Here is a 20,129-nt window from a genome sequence, read left to right as displayed (position 1 = left end):
GGGCTTTTCGAATCTAAAATTAGTTCAGTGATATATATATATAATCTTTGACCTAAAATTTTTGCATGCCCTATAATTGATTAGTTCAGTGATTAGCAACTATTTTTCTAACCATATTAATAGCAAATTGAAATATTTATAATTGTAATTACTTTTATTTTTATAATAATAATAGTAATAATAAAATTTAATTGATTTGGTGCTGAAAATTTAGGTTTAAGTAGTTTCATATACGGATGATAGAATTTAGGTGTAATTGATAATATTGTGATATTATTTTATCAAAATAACACAACAATACTACTAATAACACCTTCAATCACACTATCACCTAATCCGGGTGTAGGTCTGTAGGTCATCCGGATGCAATCTTTTCTTAATAAATGGTGCAAGAAAACAAGTACTTACTTACCTAAAGAAAGATAAATAGAAAACTCATCAAAACAAAGACATTTCTCAAGTGAACACCAAATTGATCCAAATAAGCTATATGTTAATAATAATAATAATAATACGTAAATTTCACAAAAGTATATCTCTACATAATATAACTTTCTCAAATTTATTAGGAAGAAAAAAACAGAAATCTATCAACTGATTTACAGAAAAACAAAAGCAACCATAACGGAATAAGAATTAAGAAAAATATACATACAAATAAACATTCCTTCCATAGGCATTCGGGCTTAAAATCTATTCCCTGATTGCCCATATAATTTTCTCAGTCCCATTGTTTAATCAAATCACCAATAATCAAACTTTCTGCACAACTATTTCATGCACTCCCAGGTCCCAACCAACACACATAATTTACAACAGAAGAAAGTTAAAACATGGCATCCTTTACTGCACAATCTTGTCGCTGTCAAAATTAAGCCGCTCTATGCCTTTGAGTGTGGATTCATAGTTCTTAATGGCAGGCAGATTCCTTCCATGCACTGTCTGCTTGTTAGCTTCCGACACACCCGGAGGAGAATAAATCTGATTAATAGAAACTCTGTGGGAAGGTCCATGGCTTGTTTCCGGGGTGAGCTCCATCGCCGCTGCAGCATCCCGACTGTTAGAAACAGCAGGCCGTCTTAAAGAACCGGTTGAAAGCCCCAAAGAAGCTGAATTCGTTAACTACATTGGACATGCATTCACGGTCAGGAATTGCCTGATAAAGACAAATAATATACACTAAGAATCAATGGTGTAAAGAAATGATGGGATATGATTCTCTGAGGTTAATAACATTAGTATTAGCTAATGCAATTTCATATACATGGTTATATTGAGAACAGAATGTGTAGGAGCTCAGAATAATGATGAAAAAAAGGGGAAATTTTTTGGTAAGGATTAGTAGTTAAGGAATAAAAGTGTTTGATAGGATAAGGAAAGAATGAAAGCCAGTCTAGAAGAAAAAAAATATTTATGAATGATATTTCTTTCACAGAATAAATAACAACAAAATAGTATTTTTTTTATAGAAAGTGACATCAACAAACACATACAACTTTCTTGTAGGACAATGGTAGCATTTGTACCCTTTTTTGTGTGGGAGAATAGTAAATGAAAAAAGCATTTCAATGATTGAAGATCAAATTTTTCTCTATCATATAAATGTATATAAACAAAGGCCGCACTTCTAAATTTATAAGAACAATGCCGTCTCCATTTCGCAAGCGAATTTTGAAGGCTCTAAAAGCGGTCGTCCGCTAAATCCAATAATTCCTATGCCGTACCATAAATCCTGAATTTAATAAATCCGTTCAAGTGTTGGATTTACGGGAATTAAGGAGAGGTAAAATAATAAAGTTTTAAATCATGATAATATGCCAAAAATAAGAGATGGAGTTAAGCGGATATTGGTTAAATCATACCAAACATCTTAAGATTTACCAGCACCAGATTTTATAAATTTGAATTTACCGTATTTACTAAATTCTATGTAAAGCCAAACACCCCCTTAGATTTATGGCTTTCTTAGAAAAAAGAGAATACTAATAGTTGTACGAACTTTTTGGAATATTTCTTTGACCAACCATGATGGTCAATGATCCATCGATCATTTTTTTTTTTTTTTGAGGACATTGTATATGAAATAAATTTAAGAAAGGAGTTGGGCATATGATTTGTAAAATAATACTGAACACTAACTAAATTAAGAAAGAATGAGAGAACCTCATCAAACAAAAAATTTTTAGGATCGAAGAAGAGCATAATGGAAATAAAAGTTGCAAGGCAAGCTAAAGTTAAAAAGATTTCAGCAAAATGAACATATTGATTTTAATAATATTTTTTTATATTGTTGTCAAATGATTATAATTAGCCTGTTGTTGAGCACAATGGCAGTATAAATATTGAATTTTGGGCAACTAGGCGTCAAATAAAAACTTTTCATCATTGTAGTTTTAGAGGGCATCTATATGGTCCACAAAAGGAATATGTTTTTAATTATAGAAAGCAGAAAAGTGTTTGGTTGAAGGAATCTTGAAAAAGTTATAAAAAACGGGATAGCAGTGTTATTCAATTTAATGGTTGCATTGTGATCGAGCTTACTTAAAAATACACCATTTTATTCCAAAAAAAAATACTCTCGGCTAAAATACCACTTACAGGGAAATTATTAAAATCAAGCATAGCATTATTGAATAAAATTAAAAATTTTGAGAACATGACTGCAATGCACACATAGAAAATTACAGCGAACAAGTTGGAGATTTCCAAAGCCCAATTTAACTTTTATGGATAATCAAGAGGTCTAGTCTCAAATAAATTGCTATAGATCCTCAAATCAAAAAAGCAAATTCCAACAAAGAGATTCTTAATTTGTAGGCACCCAATTTTTTGTAACATAATACAAGCAAAAAATTCAAAACAAATATTTTTAAACATAAGTATAAATTAACTTCTTGCAAGAAAATAAGCTCAAAATGTTACCACAATTTTTTTATTATGGATTGGATTCAAATCAAAATTTAGATTATATTTCCTTCCATTTACTTCAACTCCCATAAACACTAAAAAATAGGAGGCAAACATTAAGTATCAATCCCGTGAGTATACGTTAGCAATTGTGGATTATTGTGCGTTTTTTCGTGCTGAAAGAAAAAATAGAAAAGATTGACGTGACAAACAATGAGGGAACTGAATAATAGCAGAAGAAAGCAAAAAGAGAGAATATTGAAGAGGACAAAAGACAAGAAAAATTAATCAACTTTCCATCACGGTGAACTATTTCAATGTGGTGCAGATGAGGTGTTTTTATAGGCAAGCGCAAAGTTGGCGTAGACAAATATGGTGGCGATGGCATAAGCCTGATGATATCAACGACAAATTTGAAAATGATAGAAAGTATCGAGTTGAAATGAGCAACAAGTAAAAGGCAAGGTGTTTTTACATAATAATACCAACTTTCTTTCTTAGTTGTTAGGTCTTTCATTATCCTTCTCCAAATAATTATAAGATTCTTTGACAAAGAAAATTATGGTGTACCAGTTTAATTACGGAAGAATATTTTTTTCCAAATGTCTATGGACATAGATTAAGTCAATCTCTCTAAACCAAATAATTTTTTGCACCCTTTCGATGAAGTTTAAGTCAATCTATCTAATAATGTTAACTTTCTTTCGATAATAATGTTGTAACTTGTAACATGTGAGATATTGTAACAAACAAGCATGTAAGTGTAGTAGGAATAAGCTCAAAGAAGAGTTTCGCAAAGACAAAAAACGCCTATTTAACATGAACGACGAATAGAGCTCTAGGATATTTTTTTGTTATACTACTTTCAGTCTCTTTCTTTATTATTTGATATTTTATTATCCTCTAAAAAATTTAACTTTATATGCCTCATTATAGTGTATTTGGACAGATATGCCCGCTATGTTTTTGTTTGGAGAAATATAACTGAAGTTTAACTTGGACATAAAAACTCTATATATGCCTATATCCCAGCTGAAGTATAGCTCACATTAAACCACTGAACAATGGCGTTCCCAACTCCATACACTTACAAGCATTCTCCATTGCTAATTCATTACACTTTCGAACAAAGTACTTTAATACAAACTTCAGAAATAAATCAGTATTTTTTTAATGTTTAAATAATCTTTATATCAAATGATTCAAGTGAATGTGCAATGATTCATATGCTTTAAATTGGGTTTGAACAATTGACTTGAAATCATTTTGATGAAAACAAAAAATAGAAGTAGGAAGAGGACTGAAGAGACTGGGTTGAATAAGCTTTGAGCAATGTAAAAAACTTATGTGTAACAGAAAGGTTATTGGAATTTTGTTAGACCGTAGTTAAAATCATGTTCTAACATGGCCAAAACCATGATATATATTATTGTCTGAAACTTGGTTGAACATTATTCAAACATGGTTAAAAAAGCTTCAAACCCAGTTCAAATAAAATTCAGATTAGATTATAGTATGGTTTAACCATAAATAGAAACTTATTTGAACCATATGATAGTCATGCTTATGTTTACATTCAGAGCAATTTTTTTAAAATATGAATCAAGCCTTAATATTCTTATGGTATATGAAGAATGAAAAAAAAGACACACAAGTTAGTAGGACATTCAATAGGAGACAGAAGGAATTGATGGTTCAACAAAGCATTTCCATCAAAATATCATCGATCTTCAATACAAAATCGTAGAGAAGGAGAAGAAGTTTTAGTTTAAAGTTAGAAGTGATGTATCATTTTAGTAGAGGACAGTCATGACATCAACTCCTCCAACATAAAGAATAATAATATATGACCTTACTTTGTTCTTCAATGGGATATCTTTATTTATTCAACATCGATCTCCCATTTGTGTCGACTACATACAAAAATGATTACAAGTAAATATTCTCATCATGATAGAAGTATTTCTATAAACATAGATCAAGTGGTAACGAAAGAAGATAATATAATGTCAATCAATTCAAAATCTTTTACAATTTCATTGACTTAAGATTTGATGAAAGTGATGATTTGAACATAATAGAATGCAAAAAAAAAAGTAATGAAAAGGATATATATAAAATGCAAATAATTGTGATTGCTTCATTACTAAAGCATCATTAAAAATTACAACCTAGCTTCGTAATAAACCTGAAACTAGTAAACGAGGTTCTAGATTGAAATTTTAGCACATTTCCCGTATCAATTTACTTCTCATTAAAGTTTAGCATTCAAGGTTCAAGGATGTATGTAATTCAATGTTAAGTCTGAATGAAATAATGTACTTTAATCATGCTAGTGGCAACATGCAACCACTCAACTGAGGTAAATGGGAAGGCAAATTGGGATAGGGGCTCGCAAATAGGACATGTTATTGGGTGTTAGTAGATGCTATCATGGACAATGATGAGAAAGGAATACTCAAAAAGCAAAGGCAAAAGTGGAGCACTAAGAGCTCAACAATTTGGCAATCAAAGGCAGTGAGGGACAAATTGGGGGCTCAAGGATGGGACATGAACCACGATTATTGAGATGAAACAAAGTGATCCACAAATTTTAATTTTTTTGCAAAATTCGTCTCCAAATAAGAATGTTGATTGACATGTTTCAAAACTATCATACGCTTACTTTAAAGAAATATAGGTTGAGATCATGTTATCACTAGCATGCGACCATGAAATCCTACATGATGTCGATAAAATAAATACACATTTAAATTCAGATCCTCTAATTATACTTCATATGTTCATATTACACATGTTAATTATGATGCGGAAGTAATCATAATGTTGTAACTTGTAACAATTGTGATATTGTCACAAACAAGCATGTAAGTGTAGGAATAAGCTCGATGGTATCAAAGAAAAGTTTGATAAAGACAAAAAAACATATAATTAACATGAACGGGGAATAAAGCTATATGATTTTTTTTTCTTTTTTTGGTTATACTACTCACCATCTCTTTCTTTATTGTTTGATCTTTTACTATCCTCTAAAAAGTTTGACTTTATATGCCTCATTATAGTCGTAATTGGACAGATATGCCTGCTATGTTTTTGTTTGGAGAAATATAAACCGAAATTCAATTTGAACATAAAATCTAATTATATGCCTATATTCCTGTTGAAGTATATCTCACATTAAAACACTTAGTATGGCGTTCCCAACCCCCCTCCATGCACTTACAAGCATTCTCCATTGCTAATTCAACATACCTTCATTTCAAATTCTTCTTACAATAGAATAAGAAGATTGCAATGATTGAAGCCAAATCGAACAAAGTACTTTAATACATACTTCAGAAATAAAAAATAAGTATTTTTTAAATGTTTAAATAATCTTATATCAAATGATTCAAGTCAATGTGCAATGATTTATATGATTCATATTGGATTTGAACAATTGACTGGAAATCACTTTCGATGATGACAAAAACAAAACTAGGAAGAGGACTGAAGAGACTGGTTTGAATGAGGTTAGAGCAATGTAAAAAACTTATTCAATCCAAAAATGTTATTGAAATCTTGTTAGAACATAGTTAAAATCATGGTGTAACATAGCCTACACCATGGTGTATCATTGTCTAAAATTTCATTGAACATTATTTAAACATGGTTCACAAAGCTTTGAACCCAGTTCAAATATAATTCAAACTAGATTTGAATATGGTTTAACCATAAATAGAACCTTATTTAAACCATATAATAGTCATGCTTTTGTTTATATTCAGAGCAATAATTTTCTATATATGAATCAAGCATTAATATGCTATACAAAAAACGAAAAAAAAAAAAATACAAAGTTAGTAGGACAGTTACCGGGAGAACAAGAATTGATGGTAAAAAAAAGCATTTTCTTTAAAGATATCATCGAACTTGAAAACAAAATCATAGAGACAAACAGAAAGCATTTTAGTTTAAAGTTAGAATGATGTATCATTTTAGTAGAGGACAGTCATGACATCAACTCCTCCAACGTAAAGAACAACAATACATGATCTTGCTTTCTTCGTCAATGAAGAAAAAGATATCTTTATTTATTTAGCATCAGTCTCCCACTTGTGTGTCAACTAGACCAAAAATGATTTCAAATATTCTCATCATGACAAGTATTTCTATAGGCATAGATCAAGTCGATAAAAATGAAGATAATATAAGGTAAATCAATTCAAAATCTTTTTACAGTTTCATTGACATAATAAAATGCAAATAGCAGTGATAATAACAACATATATAAAACGCAAATAATTGTGATTGCTTCATTACTAAAGCATCATTAGAAATTACAACCTCGCTTTGTAATAAAATTGAAAAGAGATACGAACAAAGCTTTTTAATATTTCATGTACTTAGGGGTTGAAAGCAACTGTTCATAGAATGGAGAATACATAATGATTTTTATCCTACAAAGGTTATTGCTTGAATGAACCTCCAATTCAAAAATTTCTAATATAATGACCTTCTGCTCTAGTCTGTCCTCTTTGTACTAAAAATTTGGGAAATTTTTAAATAAAATTACATCTATATGTTTCAAGGTGAAAATTTAGGAAAGAACATTTAATATATACGTTACCCATCTAAAATTTATTTATAAAGCGTGAGAGCTAAGAAATTAACACAATCAAACATGTTCACGATCAAGAGTCATTAACCAAAACATATTTGCACTATAGATGTTAAATCAAAAGACCATTGGAAAGCACTTATTGTACACATCACCAGGAAGAAGTTCTTCAGATTTGACCCTAATTTGAAGCAAAAATAATATATCAAACGTGAAGATAAATTATAGGACTACTTTATCTTATCAGATGACTTGTTGGTGTCGCGGGCAAGTTATCACCATATAAAAGGGTTCCATAAAACATCTTTTTAAAAAATTACCATAATATTGTCAATTCAAATAGGAAAAATCCATAGACAATAGTTGATCTTTAGATTAAACTTTAGCACATGTCAAGCATATATTTACTTCTCATTAAGTACTTGCATTCCAGGCTTCAAAGGTGTATGTAATTCACTTTTAAGTCTGAATGGAAAAATTCAAAATATACCTTTAATCATGTTAGTGGCAAAATGCAAACACTCCACTGAAGTAAATGGGAAGGCAAATTGGGATAGGGGCTTGCAAATAGGACTTCTTGTTGGGTGTTAGTAGATGCTATCATGGACTCGGATGAAAAAGGAAAACTCAAGAAGCAAAGGCAAAAGCGGAGCACTAAGAACTCGGCAATTTAAATTGGGGGCTCAAGGATGGGGGACATGAACAACTATTATTGAGATGAAACAAATTGATCCACAAATTTTGATATTTTTGCAAAATTCGTCTCCAAATAAGCATGTTCATCTCCTGGGTTCAAAACAATCATACACTTACTTTCAAGAAATATAGGCTGAGATCATGTTATCACTCGCATGCGACCATGAAAACGTACATGATGTCAATAAAATAAAGACATAAGAGATTCACACAAACCAGCTCCAAATCCTCTAATATACTTCATATGTTCATATTATACAAGCTGCTTATGCAAGAGATCCACACAAACCAGCTCCACCAGCTCCTTTGCCATAAAAATTAAACTTATAAGGCTCTTGCATAACTCAAGGGTGTTATCACACTTAAATATTATAGTTTTTCAGAAATTTCCTGATAGTTGTTTTAGATTTTTTTTTTTTTTATTATTGGATTTTATTTCTGTTTTAGGGATACGCCAAAGAGAAAATTTCACATTTCCTAACTCTTCCAACAACAGTTAGCAAGAACAGAGGAAAGAATATGATCATCAACTTATCTTTTATTAAAATGACAGTTGGCCGAGCTGTCAGATTATGCGATGAAAAAGACAAATTACTAGGATTTTTCTGCTTATGCAAGGATTTTGTGTTGGGACCCCCCAACTTGACCTGACTCATAGACAACAACCTGTCATTTTCCACTCATTTCTATTAATGGAGAAGTCTATGTATTTATTATATTTAAATATATATACTTCTATAGCTGAGGCTTAGGTTATACATAAAATATCTCGAATGTTATTCTATCTTGCAGAAGCTGCTCTTACATCTAATGTTCTCCTTCTTTGTTTCTGCTATGTTCTGGTATTCATTGTATTAGAAGTTTTCTAACCAATGCATGTCTTCTTCAATAGAGAAACTATCCTCCTCAAATCTGCTTATTAAATAATGAGCATGAAATTACAATATGAATATAAAAGAAGATTGATAAAGCGCATGGTATAGATGCTGGCCATATTTTAACAGATATCGAAAAAAAATTGTCACTTCTTCCTCATATACTTGAGAAAGCAATAATACAAAACCAAAATGGGTCAAAATATTTGCATAGACAATATATATCTTCAAAAGCATCAGCCACAAGATAAATGCCAATTATTTTAGAATTTACAGTTTGAATAAAAAAATTGAACAATACAATGTTTACTTCTTTGAAATAATAAAACAAGACATGTAAGACATAGTTTTGCATTAAAAAAAAGGCAACAACGCATCATAATTCACAAGAAATTCAGAATGCCTAAACCAAAAACCAACAAGAAAAATAAATACATAAATAAAATAAAAAACACTTACCACATCTTTCGAAGCAGGTAAATCATTTACCCCTGAATTCTTCTGCTTAGTTAAGCTACCTGCAGATACGGCAGGTACTGACAATCGCCGACGAGACGGATCAGTAGCAGACCATCCGCTCGTCCGCCCTTCCTCACCTAGAGAAGTAATACCCTAAGGTTGTAAATACAGTATCATTTCATGCAATGATTATTAGTTGATTTGTTCATACAAAACTGCAGTTGCACATTATAATATTGGGGCATTTACATACATACCACACAATTCTTATGGAGATGCATATCTAACACCTAACCATCATATTTATATGCATACCGTTCAAATCTTTAACATCACATAAAAATATCACCATCACTACTTTTAAAAGTAAAATAAATCTTCTTTCATGCATAGGTTTATGACGCCGGGGGTTATAAGGTAAATATCAAACTTTTGGTGTTAGAAATGTAAATACATAAGAATTATGTGGTATGTATATCAATTTACCTAAAATAGTTGTACCATATCTTAAAAGAAATCATAAATATATCAGTGCATCTCAGAAAAAAACAGATACCATAAAGAAATTTACATAAGTTGGCAAGCTAGACCTTTTCCTTCTACTAATACAAAATAAAGCTAGACCTTTTCCCTTCTAATACAAAAAATAGTCAAAATGCAAAAAATCACCTGAGTTCTTCTCAGGAATTGCAGAAGCAACGCCATTGCTCGGTCCAGCACCAGATCCCTAAAAAAAGAATAAAGAAAAAAAACATTAGATGAACTTATACTTCATAAAACAACCCTTCCTTCAAAACTCACGAGAGCTCGTGGTGGAACATTTGCACTGTGGGATTGTTGATACTTCAAAATTGTCCAATCAAACACATAATCAAACTGGAAACCTAAAAACCGACAAATATTACAAACGTTAATTATTCTAAAAATTCTAGTTTTGCAAAACAAGAATATCTTATAAACAAAAATTGACTAATTTCAGAAAGTAGTGCAACCTTCACGAATAAAAAGATCACGGAAAAGTCTCTTAAGATAAGTATAATCAGGCTTATCATCGAATCTTAGCGAACGGCAATAGTGGAAGTAGGATGCAAATTCGGTAGGAAAACCTCGGCATAAGGCCTACAAAACAGACATTGTCAATGTCTAGTCGAACGAGAAACATGAGATATCAAGGTCAAACTCATTATCTATATATAATATTACTTCAATGGATGTGGAGACTTTTCGTTCGCTAATTTTCTCATACTTTTGTTTTTTTGTTCCTGCTTTTAGGCCCTGCCATGGAAGACTAAATACAAATGGAGAAAATTACATTAAAAACAGGAATGTAATTGATAATAACTCTATCAGTTTAAATTGCAAAGAAACAAGATGCACCTTCCCCTTAGAAAATACATCAGCACAAATCCTAGAGATTCCAGATCATCCCTCCTGCTTTGCTCTTTAAAGGATCCAAAGAGCACAGTGATTAGAAGCTTATTATAAAATATGCTTCAAACGGAACGGTTGTAAAAGCAATTGAATTGCCTTTTAAGTTAATTTGATGCAAATTATGGCGCTGATAAGATAAAATTATATAACACTGGAAGTAGAACCGATATGCAAATAATTCTAGAAGCATTTTGTGAAAACGCATACCAATGCCAAGATGAGTATTCATGCTTGCATATCTAGCCGTCCCTGTTAAGTTCTTGTTCTCTCTACAATATTTAAAAAAAAAAGGAATGCAAAAGAGAAGAAAATGAGTCTTTGTCATATGCTGCTATAATGAAGGGGAAGATAAATAAACTAGAAACAAAAAATAAAATCATATAATCTATTGGTGTCATTAAAGATATATAATCAGCAGATGTAACAAATGAAGAGAATTCTAGTGTAGTAGTTGGTTCTGCTGCCAAAAAAAAATAATAATAATAAATCAATATTAGTAGAGTTTAGTAGCTTTCTTTTCCCCAAAGGCACAGGGTAAATGTTCAAGCATTTTCGTGCGTTCAAAGAACAAAAAAAAACCAGCAATTAATTGTTTTGTCTTAGGCTGAAACATATGCTGCACTCGCTGCTTGTTAGGGAAGGGCAAAATTCAATCATGCAGCAGAAAAATTAGGGAATTTGTAGAAGTTGGCCAGTCAAGATGATAGCTTCTACTGGACAGTAGAATTAGCTTAACAAGAAAACTTTGTATGTGCAAGTTCTCAATTTCTCAAATTCCTTCACTAAAAAATTCATTAAAAATTTTGGAAAAACAGCACAAAAATAGCTTTTGTTTGTTACAATTTTAGCGTTAATCTATAGAAATTCATTCTCAAAACATTACCAAAACCTTTGTGTAGCATCAATGAGATCATTCTAGGGCTCCGGGAAGGCGTAAAAGAATACAAGAAAGGGTTGTAGGAGTGGTAAAGAAGAGAGGAGGAATGATGGAAGCTGAATTCCAGCGTGAATGGTGGCTGGACAGCAAACCAAAAATACTGTTTTCCGCTGCCCAACAGCAACCTACTGCTGTCAGCAGCAGTAGACGGCAAATTCGATGGCAAAGGAGTCCTTCGAACATCAAGGAGAGATCACCCACCTCAATCCAATCAAGTTAGGAACACCAGTATACCACCCAAAAGAAATCCAATGATACAACACTCCAATAGAGAAAACCCAAGAAAAAACATATCCGAATAACATAAACAAAGCCAAAAGTCCCCAAAACACAAAGATAAAATATATAAATAGTCCTACGCTAGAAAAGACCCTAATTAGAAAAAAATAAATATAAAATAAACTAGAAAACGCAAAAATTCATATTGAATTTGGTAACGAGACAGTACAGTGGCCCAATTGCATTAGCGGTTTTGATGGTTGCGCGACTGGCAGCGTCTCGTCTTCGTGGGATTGATTTCAATTGCGGAATCCCGCAATCACGAGATCATAGACCGGGATTCCATAAGAAAGCTCCGCGTCATTCTCCCAGCTAGGAGAGGCTTCCTCTTTATCTATGAAATGGTTTGGATCTCATTGTCGGATGTTCTTTCCCACAAAACACATAAAGGGATTTCCAAACCTATGGTTCACCGCTCTTATCTGGCCATCTACCCATGGGTGTGCTATCAAACTAAATTAAAACTTAGTACTCAATTTACTCCATATTTTTTTTTTCAAAAATCACTCAAACTTTTATCATTTCTAAAAGTGATGATAGATCTTATTGATGCAGCACTTCAATAAGTGTTCTTCCTTAACATAAAGAGACAACCTAGGAGGTGGGCTATATATCGGAAAATCTTGAAATCCATTTAGTTGGGGTTGCCTTGAATCTGATATCAGCTCCTTGGACCCCTTTGTACATTAAAATAATCAATGTTGATCGTGGTGGTCCTACTCTCACACTCAATTTGAAGGACCTGTCAAATCACAAACATCTTTCTGTCATCAGTTGAAAGTTGAAACTCCTCATTTTACGTCTTTTCAAGCTCATACTTAATGTCTCATGTGTAATTGTCTATGTTTTTCACTACTCCCTGCTTTATCAATGGGATTATCCTCCTGTTTGGGCAATATGATGCAATGTTCCCAGAACCGTGACATTTTAAGCACTTTCTGATTGGGACCGATTTGGGAGTGCTAGTAAACTCCACCTTTTCTCCACTTTGGCTTGGTTTCTCCCTGACAATAATGATTTGAATGCTCCGCTAAGTGTACCCTTGTTGTATGATCTAGGGTTGAATTCTGCCTATAAGGGGTGACGGTTACCTAGTGGTGTTATTGTTTTGCCACATTCAATGCTAGAGTTTATACACCGAGCAGGGACTAATACGACTGCAACTACACCACATTATTGATAGATGGCTTCAATCCTTGAAAATACCTAGCTACTATGTGCTCATCTAATTCCACCAACGCATATTTCTATACGAGTTGATCAAATTCAGTTGTGTACTCCTCCACAGAAGAATCTCTCTGGCAGTGGAGTTTTATGAACGTATTCTGTGAATAATGCGAAGGCATTTGCATTGCAACTCCCTTTTCATCTTAAACCAGTGGGTGATTTTATTCTTATATTCCCACGCTATCAAATGCATTTCAAATTCTCTCACCACAAATAAGTGTTCTTCCTTAACTTGATAGCTGCCAATTTAACTTTTTGTCACCGGGAATGTTTTTTGTACTAAAAAATTCATTTTGTTGTTTGAAGTCACTCAATAAACTCATTTGAATCCATGTGACCGTCAAAATCCTATACATCCACTTCTAGTCCAAGATTATGGTTTCTTCGTTGATACTTAGAGGTACTAGTTCGGGTCAGCGGGTCAAGTTCGGGTCCAACCAGAAAATGAAACGACCCAAAAATAACCCGAACCCGTCCCGAATAATATATGGGTCGTAAGACCTGAACCCAAACTTGATCCGCTAACCCGAATCCGACTTGAAATTTCGTACTTACTCGGGCCATGTTTTGATTTTCAGCTTCAGCCCGAACCCGACCTGAATAATAAATGGGTCGAATTATCTAGCCCGAACTCGATACCAAAAATATTTGGGTTAACCCTAACGCAAATTTTTTAAGTCGAGTTCGAGTCAGGTTGGTGTGTCAGATCAATTTTTGACACCCCTATTGATATTTAATGTTAAATTGACATGACATCAAATGTTTGCTACTTGAAGCTTCTTGGTAGAAGAGATTTACTTCCACCACTTGATCTGATGAGTCACTATTGTGGCTATTGGTGGTCTCATCAGATTGCCTCTTCTTAAAAGCGGCAAGCCTCTATCGCAGTTGAGTGTTTTTATAAATTAAATAAATAAAATATTAAAAAAATATAAAATAGAAAATAATAAGTTTAATTATATTAACTTTAAAAAACTAAAAGCCCCATTTAGCATCACTTTAGATTTTTTATTTTGTTGATATAATCTTTATATATTTTTATATTTTATACTTAAAAATAAGTCCAATTGTATTCAAAATATTTAAAATATATAAAAAAAATTTTGAAAGTTTTTAAAATAACCATCTCAATCAAACAAATTTTAATTTAAATCAAATATTAAAAAATTAAATAATAACAAAAACAAAAGCAATCCCAAACGGTCCTTAACATGTTCATAAATAATTGTATAGTTTATGACATAAAAAAGAAGCATATATTATCTTATCTTACATAAAAATTTAAGTACTCTTAATCAACTATTCATTAAAAAATAAAAGGATTACCGCCATCTTCGACGCCTTATTCTAATGTATTTATGCATCTAACACCTAAATTTTGATTTTTACATTTATGCCACCCAAACATTTCATATCACATCTAATAAATCCCTATTTTAAATTTTTAAGAAAATTAAATATACATTTTTGCTATATATGTGAGGTCGCATATATGTAAAAATTGATATTTATGTGCTAGATATATAAATACATAAAAATTGAGTGATATGAATGAAAATCTTCCTTAAATTTCACATACTTTTTTTAATTTTAATCTTGAAAATATTTTTGCAAAAATTTTTAATTATTTAATTTAGAATAGTCGACAAGCATATTCTCTTTTCTTTTAATATTATTTAAATCGAACTCTTCTATATCTTGACGAAGTCGCGTTCGAGTTTAATATGTGTCCAATATTGGACGGCTTCTTAATTAGATCGAACTCTTTTAATATCATCGCTCGCTGCATATCTTCCAAATTCCCTGAACACCTCACTGAGGGTTTCTCTTTTGTGGCAAGACTACATTTTCTACCGATCATGTTTTCAGCGAATATAGAATTTCAAATCAAAGGTTTGTCTAGGGCTTAGATTTTAGTGGTAGGTGTCTTGTGAAGGTAGAAAAGTTTGATTTTCAAAATTTATGATTAGGGCTATAAATTGTGATAGAAATGATTCAGGTAAGATGAGATTTTTTTTTTTGGATCTGAGGCAAAAAAGATAAATCCCTAAAAACCTAAGATTTGCCTGGCCCTAATACCAGTGATATCGTTCTTAGTCTCCTTAAAGGTATAAAAGAACACAAAAAAGGGATATGTAAGTTGTAGGAAGGGTAAGAAAAGCAGGAGGAATGATGGTGGTTGAATTCTGACGTGAACGACGGCGAGTCAACGAACCGGAAGCAAAAAAAAACTGTTGTTTTCTGCTGCCAAACAGCAGACTTCTGCTGTCAACAGCAGTAGACAGCAAGTTCAACAGCAAAGGATGCCTTTGAATGTCCAGAAGAGATCACCACCTTGATCCTATCAAATTACGGACACGCCACCTGAAAGAAATTCAATGATGCAGCACTTCAATAGAGAAACCCAAGAAAAAATATCTCAAAAAACATAAACAAAGCCAAAAATTCCACACAAAAAAATAAACATATAAATAGTCTCCTGCTAGAAAGAAACCCTGATCAGAAGAAAAGAAACAAAAAAAAAACTACAAAAGGCAAAAATCCTTGTTCAATTTGTAAACAAGTCAGTACAGCTGCTAGGTTCATCGAATCCGCTTTCGCAGTATTGATGGTTGCGCCATCTTCAAGTTATGGCTTTCAGTTGGTAGCTTTTCTCTGATCCATTCAAAGACTTTAGAAGATGTATTTAGTTCAATGCACGCATCTTAAGAAAAGAAGTAGGAATTGGATATTTTTAATACATTTATAAGGAAATAAAAATTAATACCTATACAATAACCAATAACTAAACAAAAAATTATGAAAACCAAATTGTTTAAATCATTTATGCACATTAAACATAACGAATCACACCTTTCTGTTCAACAGAAACAATCATCAAGCTGATTTCCATCTGAAAACATTCTATATGGAATACAATACGCATATGAAAAAATCACCACTCTTATTACATATATGCATAAGAGATGGCGGCATTACAACTTTAAATCAAATTCAGTGCTTGCCTGTACGGAATGTGCTGGTGGGTTGAAGAATCCCTGTACTTCTTTGCAAGACCAAAATCAATAACGTAAACCTAAATTAAAAGCAGTTATTGAATAAATGTGTTTGAAAAATGACAAGTACTAAATTAAATAAAATGCTGAAGCCCAACTTCATATTACCTGATTTGCACGTCTGCCCAAACCCATGAGAAAATTATCTGGTTTTATGTCTCGATGAAGAAAGGATTTTCCATGTATATATTCCACTCTATTGATCTAACAAAATATCACCATATACTACTACAATAAGCCATCTAAGCAAGACCATATAAAAGGCATAGAGAGCACATAGTATATAAATACCATCTGATCTGCAAGCATGAGAACAGTCTTCAAAGAAAGCTTTCTGCTACAGAAGTTAAAAAGGTCTTCAAGGCTCGGTCCCAATAGGTCCATCACAAGCACATTGTAGTCACCTTCTACACCAAACCATCTTACATTCGGAATTCCCGCTACCAAAATCAAAGTAATTTTTTATCAATGAAGGATTCATAGATCCAAAAAACAGGTAGAAACTGAGCACTTACTTCCTCCTTGAAGAATCCTGTATAGTTTTGACTCATATAACAGTTGGGGATGCTTTGTCTTAACAATTTCCTGAAACAGAGGACATGATAACCAATCATTTTGGCCACAAACCAAAACTCACTTACGACTATAAAAAGTGAGGACGAATGGTTGCTTCTTAATTATTGGAAGAGCAAATGTTAGCAACCCCTTTAATAATGGTAATATTACAGCTCTATCCACCTTTCATTTTTATCAAATTACTCACGCTGCCTCAAGTTATGAGTGCATTCTTCTTCTATCCTACGAGCAAATTATGCAAATAACGAAAAATGAAATTAGACATAAAAGCAAAAAACAAATTGCAAAGTTGTGATTACAATGTCACAATAAGCATCCATTATAAACCAAGATATCTCTTGCAACTGATAAAAGAATTTCAGAACAATGGCCCCAGGATATAATAAAGGAAGAAGCTGACCCCCAAAGAAATTCTCACTGAACTACCAAACCAAGGTTCCAAACCTCCAAAACCTGAATTATTTCCAACAACATTCTGCCAGCCATCAAACTATTCATATAAGTAATGTAATCATGAGTTACATATAAGGAAGTAGTGGCCTGAATACTTCGAGAGTATCACCTAACGGTAACTAAGGGCACACATGTAAAAGAGCAAAAAGCTAGCAAAATCAAGACAGTTAACAAAGCCTAGCAGTATGGTTAAGATTTAAAGTAATTAAATTCTACTCCTTTGCGGCCTGTCAAAACTCATTAAAGGAAAAATAGCCCCATAAAAAGGATAAATGAAATTATCACCCAATTCATTCTTATAGAAAAAAAAACTAATTTACAGTTAATGCTTAACCTATCCCTAGCAACTACTGCAATGTCAAACATATTATACAAAAAAAAAAAGCTGGGTAAAGTTTCACAGGCTAGGGCATGCATGTATTTAAGAATGTGAAGATGGCAATAACTATCCAATCTTAAAACCCCATCCTAACGTCCACGCCAATGTATATAAAAACAAGTTAGAGATCAACAGAAAAATATTTTAAGCAGCAAAAATCTCATTTTGAACCAATCAACCCACCAGCTTAATAGCAACCTCTTCATTCGTTTGCACATTAGTACCTACAAAAGAAAATATACATATATATAAATGTGAAGCATACATCAAAAACCATATAAAAACCTAAGTTCTCAAACATCATCGAACAGCATTTCAAACAGAACAATTAGAAATACCTAAATAGATCTCCCCAAAAGAGCCGCTTCCTATCTTGCGACCGAGCCGGAACTTGTTGGCTACACGAGGCTCCATCGGAAACACAAAACTTCAATGCCAAATCCAAGTTTAAAGCCAACACAGAAACTCCTACCACGACGATAAAAGCTCTACGAGAAAACTAAGCTGCGACCCTTAGGATTCAGGTCCCCAATCATCGTCCCGGTAAATCGTTCGAAGAGGGAAAGAGTTTCTCCCGAAAGAGAGTACTCGATTGGCCGACAGGGTACAGGAAAAAGATGGGCGAAAGAAAAATCAGAGGTTCACAAACGGGGAGGAGTTGATTGCCCTATGTTCCGGGCTAGGTTTTGACCCCAATTGAAAACCTAAGGAGGTGAGTGAAGTTGACAGATAGATAGAGAAGATGCAATGGTGAAGGAAAGAAATTCTTCTGAAAGCGATCGAGCAAAATGTGCAGTTTCGCTGCTACGCACGGGACAAGTGGATTGGAGAAGAAGTAATGGTGTCAGTGTATCTCGCGTATTTTCAGTAAACATACTTTTTATTTATTTTATGCGCCATAAATTATTTTTTAGGGAGATATCTATATATATTACAATACCCCAAAATTCTTATGTATTTACATGCCGAAGTATATATATATATATATGTATGTATAATGAAAAATACGTTTCACCTTTCAAAATAAAAAATGTGATACTTTTTTATGTGATATTATTATTGAAAACATATTTTCAAAATTATATGTAGCATAAAACTTCAATATTATTATTATAAAGTAAAATTTATGGGTCCCGTAAATTTTTCTTCGGTTCATCAAAAATATTACACAAATATGATTAAGTTAAATTATAAAATGAAGATTTATACTTTGCAAAATGGGTGGAACTAGGTTATATTCAAGATGGATAATTACCAAATTTAAATTTTTTTTATATAAATAATAAAATTTAATATTTTTTTCATATGCAGCGTAGATGATTTAATAATTTTGAAGTTTTATGCTTTAAAAAGTTGTGCGTAGCGAAGAAACTAAAAGAAAAGGTTCGATTGAGTAATAAAAATTCATAAGCATGCGGTTTTATATTAGAAGTTGTAATGCAAAATTTAGGCTGGCATTAAGGACTGAATCAGATTATATTTATCCAGGATGAGCAATTGCTCCTGAAATTTGAGATTTTTCTATATAAATAGTAAAATTTAATTTTTTTTTCCATATGTAGTGTAGATAATTTAATAATTTTGAGTTAGATGAACGTGACGTAACAATTTTTTCTTATGAAAATCAGGGTGAATTTAAATTAGATGAAATAATCATATCTCAATTTTAAACTCTCACCATAAACAAGTTTTTCATCCGTAATTAGTAATTCTATTGATCTTACAAATCATTTTCATATATATTTGCAACATACATTTTGAAAGGATCTCACTTTAGGTCTTCCTCTCCAACAATGTCAATTGAGAATTTAATAGTCCCTCTTTAACCTCATGTTTTTAATGGTGGGGATGAAGCAATGTATTCCAATCTTCTTGATGGTTTGGATGCACATTATTGTAGCCATTTTTTCTTATCTTTTCTTGTATACTTCATCTCTTTTTTAAATTATATCTATCTTTTAATATCTTTTTCTTCTCTTTTTCATTACATTTTAAGAAAGAAAATTTATAGTGCTTCTAAACTGAATTACTTAAAACATTTTTATTAAAAAAAAAATTAAAAACCCTATCTTTCAAGTGGCAAAGATCGCGAAACAATGAAAGAAGCGACCGGAACATCTTGCATCCACATAACATACAATTTTTTTCAGCTTCCCCACACCGCGATCGAGACGAAACGCGCCCTCAATCTTTATCCTAATTTTTCTTGTGCTCTATGTGTCTTTCAAAAAAATGCAATTTTTATTCCATTGAA

At 32.2% G+C, this 20,129-nt stretch overlaps 1 protein-coding gene across 1 annotated transcript; it reads right to left on the bottom strand.

The window, feature by feature from the left end:
• Nucleotides 1-543: 543 nt before the first annotated feature.
• On the bottom strand, nucleotides 544-18,437 carry LOC110029634 (casein kinase I-like). Its single transcript, XM_020732012.1, has 14 exons — nucleotides 18,214-18,437; nucleotides 18,059-18,099; nucleotides 16,983-17,052; nucleotides 16,759-16,907; nucleotides 16,576-16,671; nucleotides 16,417-16,487; nucleotides 11,176-11,237; nucleotides 10,915-10,978; nucleotides 10,741-10,825; nucleotides 10,530-10,656; nucleotides 10,339-10,421; nucleotides 10,207-10,264; nucleotides 9,538-9,674; nucleotides 544-1,122 (listed from the first exon to the last, which is right to left on the bottom strand). The coding sequence occupies exons 1-14, from the start codon at nucleotides 18,287-18,289 to the stop codon at nucleotides 844-846; spliced, it is 1,398 nt and encodes a 465-aa protein (XP_020587671.1). The 5' UTR covers nucleotides 18,290-18,437; the 3' UTR covers nucleotides 544-843.
• Nucleotides 18,438-20,129: the final 1,692 nt, after the last annotated feature.

This window comes from Phalaenopsis equestris, unplaced genomic scaffold, assembly GCF_001263595.1.
Source record: "Phalaenopsis equestris unplaced genomic scaffold, ASM126359v1 Scaffold000600, whole genome shotgun sequence".
Taxonomy (NCBI): domain Eukaryota; kingdom Viridiplantae; phylum Streptophyta; class Magnoliopsida; order Asparagales; family Orchidaceae; genus Phalaenopsis; species Phalaenopsis equestris.
This window is presented reverse-complemented; position numbering and strand designations above follow the sequence as displayed.

Coding starts and splice junctions, on each gene's coding strand:
- LOC110029634 (XM_020732012.1), bottom strand. CDS start 18,289: ATGGAGCCTCGTGTAGCCAACAAGTTCCGGCTCGGTCGCAAGATAGGA. Junction 16,672..16,758: donor TCATGCTTGCAGATCAGATG/GTATTTATATAC, acceptor ATATTTTGTTAG/ATCAATAGAGTGGAATATAT. Junction 10,422..10,529: donor TGATCTTTTTATTCGTGAAG/GTTGCACTACTT, acceptor GTCGGTTTTTAG/GTTTCCAGTTTGATTATGTG.